Source organism: Talpa europaea (genome assembly GCF_964194135.1).
Source record: "Talpa europaea genome assembly, chromosome: 15".
Taxonomy (NCBI): Eukaryota; Metazoa; Chordata; class Mammalia; order Eulipotyphla; family Talpidae; genus Talpa; species Talpa europaea.
The window spans coordinates 6,255,864-6,264,880 of NC_140083.1; the positions used below are offsets into that span (position 1 = coordinate 6,255,864).

At 51.5% G+C, this 9,017-nt stretch overlaps 1 protein-coding gene across 1 annotated transcript; it reads left to right on the top strand.

Moving 5' to 3' along the window:
• On the top strand, positions 1-8,501 carry CIMIP4 (ciliary microtubule inner protein 4; the record flags this gene model as incomplete). Its single annotated transcript, XM_084254903.1, is given in 8 exon segments — positions 1-145; positions 1,739-1,792; positions 1,795-1,965; positions 1,968-2,000; positions 2,003-2,145; positions 3,905-4,049; positions 8,130-8,240; positions 8,404-8,501. Coding segments are annotated over 8 exon segments (900 nt in total).
• Between the last annotated feature and the right edge of the window lie 516 nt (positions 8,502-9,017).

Sequence of the window (9,017 nt, forward strand, 5' to 3'; positions counted from 1 at the left end):
ATGAAACAGGCCCTTCGACCAGCAGACCACGAGGAGCTGTGCCCTGTGAACAACCACACTGATTTGGAAGTAGATCGTTCCCCAGTCGAGCCTCAGATGAGACTGCAGCTCTACAGCCTTCTGAGCCCCTGGATCAGACAATCCCGTCAGGCCCAGACCCCTCCCCAGCAAGGGGGAGATAATGTGTTAAGCTGTTAAGTTCATGGTAATGCTGTTGTGTAGCAACAGATAAGCACAGAAGCAGGGAGCCAAGGGTGCCAACCAGGCAAGAGGTGGTGGTGGTATGAACTGGGATAGAGAGGTCCCGATCTGGCGTATTTTGAAGGACTGATGAGTCACCTATGGCATCACCATAGAGTCATGCCTGGCATCACTCTGTGCCAGGCAACGAGCTACGTATTTCACAAAAATGGCTTTGTCCAATCTTACCCTGACCCCTGGAGGTGAGATGTATATGATCTACATACAAGGAAAATTTAGCTTAAGAATTTGACCAAAGTCATTCTCATAAATGGCCAGCCCGCACTTGGGGGACTCCCCAATGCACTCTGCCACCTGGGGAGACTCCAAAAACGGTTGGCTATGCAGTTGGCATTCCCCAGACAAACCCTCTCCTGCCCAGCAGTACACACAGGCTTGAGCTGCTGCCGGCACCAACTGCACAGCCTCTGAACTTTGTTCATCTTCTGTAGCCCGTGCGGTTCCTGGTGCCCGGCCCCTCACATGCAGCTCCACAGCTCCAGGTGCATATTTTCCTCCCTTCCATTCCCCTTGGCCCACACTCATGTGCTCAGCGCACCGATGCCACTAATGTTTGTGCTCCTTCTAAACTATTCCACTCCAAAGCATCCTTCAACCCCCAGGGCCAACGTGAGTATTCTGTGAATCTTCCTCCTTGAGTCGGAACCGATCATTCCTCTACTTATTCCTTTGTAATCCCAAGAATTTCTTTCCTGCTTGATGGCATCTGAGCCCTCTTGCCTGGCCCTTGACCTGGCACACGGAGGGCACTCGGGGGACGTTCTGAGTGGATGAGAGAGTGAACACCACCCGAGCACCCCTCCTGCCTCCTCGGTGCTGGCTTTCCTGGGCCTCATTTCCCAAGGGGGGCTAGCAGCCCTCTGAGGTAACAGAGCCCCGTGTAAGGGGAGCGCCATGGTGACGCCAGTCAGCAGGGGGAGGGGGGCAGGGCTGCCTGGCAACCTCACAGGTCTTCAGAGCAGCTGTGCGGCTGGGGTCATCAGAGAGGCTCCCGCGTTTCTGATGTTATGAAAGAGGGTAAGGAGGTGGGCAGACACGGGGGGGGGGGTGACCGGGGCAAGCTGATGTGGGGTTTCATCTTCTCTTTTTCTCACTCAGGGCTACTTGTGAGCGCCCAGCACCCAGACTGTGCGGGACCTGCTTTCCCTCCCTCCCCGACATCTCCAGGGACTTTCCCTCCAGGTTGGAAACTAGCAGGGAGCCCACACTTCAGCCCTAGCCCATCCGGGCTGTTCTGGACTGGGGGTGCTCTCCAGGCAGGCGGGGTGCGGCTGTGGACACACCGGCTGAGGGCTGGGGATGAGGAAGGGGGCAGCCGCGGAGAGTTCCCTCGAGGGAGGAGGAAGATGTGGGACTTGGTTTCAGCATCACCTGGGTGAGATCCTGTTTCTTTTTTGAGCCCCAGGCAAGTTAATACTTTCCCTCCCTCCCCCCCCCTCCCCCGGTTCAGGTACAACCCATTTGACCAGCGCCTGAGTGAACAACAAGGAAGGCCAGCAGGGCGTGGACACCTGGAGAACTGCCTGCCCTCCTTGGCCACCTCGAAGTTCAAGCACCAGGCCCCAGTCTCCCCACAGCCATCTCTGCAGGGGGCAGTGAGGCCCCGAGGGCAGGCCCACCCAGACGAGGCCCTGCCGCCACCCTGCACAGCAATCAACGGGGACTCCCCCTGGTTGGACCAGCACCCTGAGTCCCTGAAGAAGGGGTCTACAGACCCTCTTTGAGGGAGAGCCAGACCACCATCCGAGGGGGGCTCAGCTGTGCCAGGGGATGGAGGAGGGCCCCAACCCGGGGGCCCAGGGCCAGCGGAGCAGCATCATTCCTGACAACATTCGCCACAAGTTCGGCAGCGCTGTGGTCGACGAGCTCATCTCTGAGGACCAGGTGTCAGCAGGGTTCGGGGCTACGCGGCAGGAGGGTTATACAAAGAGGCTTATGATGATCCAAAAGGAGCCCACTCTTGAGCGGCCACCCCTCGGACACAGCATGACCCTTCAGTGACAGCACCAGAATGCAGAGTTTATTAAGTACTTGCTACATGCCAGCTCTGGGCACTTTAAACCCTCCACATACAACAACTCAATCTTCCCAACGAGGAAGGGACTGTTACTACCCCCATTTTATAGACACAGAGTCTAAGACCTTGAAGTGTTAGGCAAGTCAACCAAATTCACCTAGTTGTGAGGGATGAGAACCCAAAAAAGACACTGGAGCCCCGGTCCTTGATGACTTTTCAGTGATAGGTCTTACATAGGAATCAGATGCTTTTAACTTGCATGAGTCTCCTAAAGGGAACAGCATGGCGTAGATAGATAGTACTGACTGGGAATCAGAAAACTTGGGGTTGAATCTTGGCTCTACCCCCTGAATGTTGGGTGACTTTGGGTGAGTTACTTGCTCTCTCTGGGCTCTAGTCCCTACATCTATAAAGCAAGGCAGTTGGAGTAGATCAGACTGGCATGTATACCAGTTATCCTAGCCTGCATTCATGGCAGACATCATTAATCAATGCTGGTAGCTTTCCCCATCTGATACACCATTCTAGGGAGTTAGTCCTGATCAACTAAAAGTTGAGATAAACTTTACCTGCCATTTCTGGCCAAATGGCAAGGGTTCTTCCTATTCTGGCATTTGGGAGCATATTTTCAAGCCAACATCTCAACCCTGTAGCAACTACATTGTGCAATAGGCAAGGCAGGAGTTACTGCTTCCTTTTTAACAGATGATGTAACCAAGGCTCGAGAAATGCTGTGATTTATTCAGGGTCACACTGAACAGGTGGAAGAGCCAGGGTCACAAAGACTGTGGTGTGGTTCCCCTTCCACTTTGTCATCTTAAGGTGAAGTGACCCTACCCACCAGGTTTTCTGGGAGGCCACCGCCCCAATGTTCTGCCCCACTTGGAGACTGTTCCCCAATTTGAGGTTGGCAATGTGGTTACTACCTCTCACTGCCCCTCTCAGCCTAGGGATGGGGCCATTTCTCTTTCCCATCATGGTCCTGGGCTGGAAGAAGAGATCTAGTTTTGCTGTCCATGTGTGACACGGCTCATACATGTCAGGTTAGAGGAACCAGCAATGATCAGAACCGGAAGCTCCCAGCCCCATTTTACAAATGTGGAGACTGAGACCCTGAGAGTACAGTCTGGCCGGAAGTCAGCCGATGGCAGAACCGGGACAGCAGCCAGGTCTCCTGGTGGCTAGCTTGGGCTCAACCTCTCAGGCCTTCAGTTTCTCCGTTGATGTGAGGAAGGAGTTGGCTCTTACGTAGTCAAAGGAGCTAAATGGCAAGATGCCTGGACTCTAGGAGGCCTTGCCTTGAGCCTCATTTATGAAACAGCAGGAACAACAGTGCCTTGTAGAGACTTCTCTGGATGGAGGAACACAGCAGGAGATCAATGCACAGAGAAGATTTTGTCACCACTGTCACCCCTGGAGTCCCTGTCCATGTGGGGACTGGGGTGGTGTGAGGGTGGAGGGTCTTCAGCTATTCTAGCTCCCCAGCTCTGCATAAGGTGGTGGGGGGTGTGAAAGGTTGCAGGCTAAGTGTTGGGTAGGGGTGGTGAGGGCAGGATCTGAGGAAGGAGGAGTTAGAAGGGAAAAGGGGCTCGACCCTGCTTCTCTATCCCTTGTCTCCCCTTTCAGGCTCGAAGGGCCATTGGTGAAGCCTTGGAGGACCAGAAAAGGGTCAACTCATGGCCCAGCAGCACCCAGAGTCCCCTGAAAGTATCCCCCCTCTTCTCTGACTACTATGATCTGGGCTACAACATGCGATCGAACTTGTTTCCAGGTCAGAACAAGGGACACGGCGGGGTGGGGTGGAGGGGTCTGTCAACACCCCTGGTCTTATTGGGTAGGTCGCCCTTTGGGGTGTCCACACCATCCTAGACCACACACGGGGCCTAAGGCACACCCTCAGGGACTCTCATTTCAGGGCCACCACGGCCGCCCTTATGCCAGGCTTTGTGCCAAGTGCTGGGGGGATGTCTAGTCCCCCAAGTCTGCACTCACCATTGCAGATGATCCACCCCAGTGGGCAACAGTCCCCTGTTCCCCTGGACTCTCCTGGGGCCCCAATCTGCCAAAAGGAGGCCTGGCCACCCCTTCACTGGGCACCTTTGGTGGCACTGACAGTATGAGGCTTCTTGGACCCCAAGCTCAGCTAAGCCACTCCTTGGGTGTGGCCTTAAACAGGATACTTGAACCTCCCCAGCCTCAGCCAGCTGGGGGATTATCATCACAATCCCGCTCTCACCTTGCCCTTGGCAGGATTTTGAAGTGCAGCATGAAGGCACTTGACCCCAGTGCATTGTGTGAGCTCAGCAGCTGGCAAGCTTTATTTTTCTTTACCAGAGTCTGGTGGTGGCACCACCTGGGGGAAGGGTGGGTGAGAGGCCCAGGCGTCTACTGTGTTGCTTGAGGCCATCGTGGGAATGTGCCATTAACTTCAGCTCACAGGCAGATCACAGACACTTTCCCAACACCTCTCAATAGGATAAGTGGAGCTGAAGCTCAAATCTAGGTTTCTTCTGCCTCTGATGGCCCAGTCTCAGCACAGGGGCTCTCCCAGCTACAGCCCTGCTCCGAAGGACTTAATGGATTGCTAGGGCAGGGCCTGCGGCCAGCAGGCAGGGCCTTCTCTCTGCCCCCACATTCAGTTTGACTTCACTGCAAAGGTCTTGTCTTTCTGGCCTCTTCCTTCCTCTCTTCTCCTGCAGGGCCTCCCCAGGGCCTGGCAAACCTCCCCCATCTGGCTCAGATCTCCCTCACCCAAGGAACCACCCTACTGAGCTTGGGTCTGGGGTCTCAGGAATTTGGCCTTTCACTCACCTCTTTATCACTAAATGGTCTTGCCTCTTGGGTCATGGCGATGTGCACATACATATCAAAGAATGATATAAAAGCACCTGCGACCATCATCCAGCCTAAGAAACGTACCTGAGCCAAAGGGGTGCTGGAGCCAGCTCCCACCAGCCTACAGCTTCTCCAAAGTCTGTTCTCACCTTTTCCCCAACCGATTAGCATCGCCACATTACCTTACAATTGGTCATAGTGGTGTTTACGCTTCAGAATTTGGCAAGCGCAGCCAATTTGGGTTTGACCCTTAGTACACTATCAATGTGCCTCACCCCTCCGCCTCGCCTTTCTCCTACTCACCCAGGTTAGCCTTTGGCCTTGCTGAGCCAGGTCAGCCCGGCCCTCGCAGGAGGGAGAGGAAAACAGAAAGGAAACGGGCTTGATGGCAGAGGACACTGGAAGGCCTTTTTATTGTCTTAGGAGCTGGGAACCAAGGGCAGGTATTGCGCAGAGGAAGACATTGTTTGCCCGAGGTTGAGGATCACTCCAGAGTGGATATAGGGGAGCTGGGGCGGAAACAGGGAGACCAGGGAGGAGACAACTACAAAGACCCAGGTGGGACCTAGTGTCACGGCAGGGCTGGTGCCCCTGCATCCCCGGAGGGCACAGTGCACAGTATGGTGCCAAGATGCAGCGGGACTCAGATGCCCGCTCTGTGTAGGTAGAGCCCACAGAATATGCTAAAGCAGAGATGTGGGGTGGGTCAGAGAGGGTTTAGGACTGATGTTGCTCCATTTGACCTGAGCAGCAAGAAGGATGGCATTGCCAGTGACTGAGACAGAGAAGCGATCCCATGTCATGCTTCGTCATGAGGTTAATCTTTTATATTGTCTTCCGAAATATTTAGCTTGTTTCCCACATTTAAATCTCTAATCTACTTGGGGTTCATTTGTTTTAACTGTGTGAAGCAGGGATTCACATTTAGCTCCTCCTTTACGCTTGATTACCTTTTGGTAAACAGACCCATCTCCCCCCCCCCCCCCCCCCCCCCCCCGCCTCCAGCCTGGCCACCCCGACCTATGGGTGCCACTGGTATCCATCAGTTTTCCATATGTGCATGGGGTCAGATTCTGACTTTCTATTTTGCCCATTGGTTTAATATTACACTTAATTACCAAGGTATTAAATGTAGTCTGGTATCTGGTTGGGTAACTCCTCATCCCCTATCTCCATTGCTAATGTTTCAGCTATTTCGGTTCCTTTATTCTGCTATCTAAGTTTAGAATCAGCTTGTTAATTTCCAAAAATTACCCAGTTGGGATTCTGACTGGAAGTACATTGAATTTAAAGCTCAATTAGGGACAATTGTTAGCTTTATGATCATGGATTTTTCTAATCCATGAATATGATATGCAGCTCCATTAATTTAAATCTGCATCTGCCAGCAATGATTTGTAATTTTTTTAATATTTTGCATGATTTTGTTTGATTATTTAGAACTTTGCTGCCTATTACAAACAGTATCTTTTTAGAAATCATTGTTTTCTAGCTTTGTTGCTTTTGCATACCCAAATGAAATTTTTTTTTGTATCTTAATCTTCTATCTAGAAGTCATGCTTAGCTCACCTATTAATTCCAATAATTTGTAGGTTTTTTTTTTATCTTTTTCATAATAGTAGTGGCTACATTTATGTAGAGCATCTTTGCAGTAAGTAACTATGATTCTCACTTTTTTAAAATAGAAAATCATGGAGGTAAACAGAGATTAAATAACTTGCTTAAGGAAACGCAGTTAGGAATGGTCAGAGCTGGAATAGAAACTCTGGCAGCCTTGGGGGCAGGATTCCAAGATGAGAGGCTAATGCACAAGATAAGCAGCTTGTTTTCTGACTGGACCTTTCTTTTAGTATCCTATTATTGTTCCTAGGCCACAACCCTCTTTTTCCTCCAAAGGCATTAACTGCAAGACCTGTTTCTTTGAGACGGTCTCTCCAGTCTTTGGAAATTGGTGAGATTTGGTTTCCTCCCAGTGGACAGTCAATTTTTGTAGATGATCAACATGTGCTTGAAAATAATGTTTTGGGTGCAGGTTTCTGCATTTGTCTAATAGAGCAGGCTTGTTAATTATTTCTATACATCTTTCTAATCCTATGTTAATAGTCTTTGCTTGATTTATTGCTTTCTAAAAGATATATCTTTAGTCTTTGTTCAAGTATCCTAGGGCAGCAGATTGGATCATTTCTCCTGGCAGCTCTGTCATCTTGTTTCAACTATTTCACAAGGATTCCAATGCAGTACGCTTAGGACTATGACCTCACCTGAGTCCATTATAGATGTTTTCATTCTTACAGTGCCTTTGCCTGGCTGTTTTGCCTGAGTAAATATATTGAGTACAGCTGGCTTTTGATTAGTGTTTGTATAGGATGCTTTTTCTACATTTCTGGGTTGATTCTCCCAGTCCTTTTAAGTATGCATTAGAGAATAATACATCTGATAGTGTAGGGGTTAAGTCTCAGCGCTGTCACCACTGAAGCCTGAGCTCGATCCCCGGCCAGAGAAGTGACCCACATGGTGCAGCAGACCTCTCCTGTCTTGCTCGGTGCTCCCCTCAGCAGTGTCTTTCAGTAGATCTGCCTATTCTGCTCCCTACTCTATCTCTGGTGACTCCTCTCTCCCCCCGCGCCTCTGGCCTACACCCCAGTTCTTGTATGCATAAGTAAATAAAAATAAATCTTTGAAAAATATTAATATATCTGGAAACAATTTTGTGTAGTTTGATCACCTTTTTTAACCAATGGGCTTAGTCTGTTTACAGCTATTGAAATTCCTGCTCTATTTGGATTTATCCCTATGGCCTTATTTTATTGGATTCATGGCCTCTGAGGGGTGGAGAACTTGGCCACACTTTCCTGGGTGGGGCTGGGGTCTGCATGCAGGGAGGCCTTCCTCTGTCTTGCTGTCCTACTCCCCTGCCCTTCCACAGCCCCCCCATTCACAGGGGAAACTAACGCCCACTATGGACTCTAGAGTCCCCAACCTCTGCATCGGGGGGTTTCTTGATGGGCTTCCACAGGGGCTACTGAAGAGACGAAGAGCCTGATGAAGGCCTCGTACACCCCAGAGGTAATTGAGAGATCCGTGCGGGACACTGAGCACTGGCACGGCAGGAAGACGGATGACCTGGGTAGGTGGGGAGCTGGGGCATGTATGCTGGGCACCCCCTCCGTGGGGAGGAGATCAGGGCAACAGAAGGGAGCCCCGGGAGAGCCGGGGAAGCAGGATGGATCACCACTGGGGCTACTAGTCCTCCGGGTGATCTGGGCTGGCGCTTTCCGTACTCTCTGCAGGACGGTGGCACCAGAAAAATGCTATGAACATGAACTTGCAGAAAGCACTGGATGAAAAACATGGAGAGAAGAGCAAACCCAGGCCCTCCAAGCACTAGCTACAACTCAGAAAAGGTGTCCTCTGCTCAGAGAAATTGCTTCAATAAAGAAAGTCACAAATCTGAAAACCTCCTCTGCTTGGTGCTTCTCTTCATGGGGTGCTGAGACCATGTGAGGGAAGAGAGGGAGCCTGAGGACCCAAACTCTTTTTCAGCCCTTCCCCACCTTTCCTGCCGCCCCCCCACCACATGCAGGCACGCACGTACAGGACGTGAAAGCTGAGCAGAGCTGTGCCCCGAGCCCAGTGTGCCCACAGCCTGTTGGCAGTGATGCCACGGGCTAGAATGCAAGGGAGGGCACACGCGAGGCTCATGTTCCCTGTGCTGAGTCCCCACAGACATTTCCGTGGCCAGCACCAATGCTATGACTGCACCAGCCTTTGTGGTTTTACCAGGACACACCTCGGGGACACCCACGGGAAAGGCTGATTATTCACCAACCCTGGAGGGTGCAGTCACCCAAGACAGCTCAGTGAGGTTGCAGGGACTTGGAACTCTTCCTTCCATAGGGGTCAA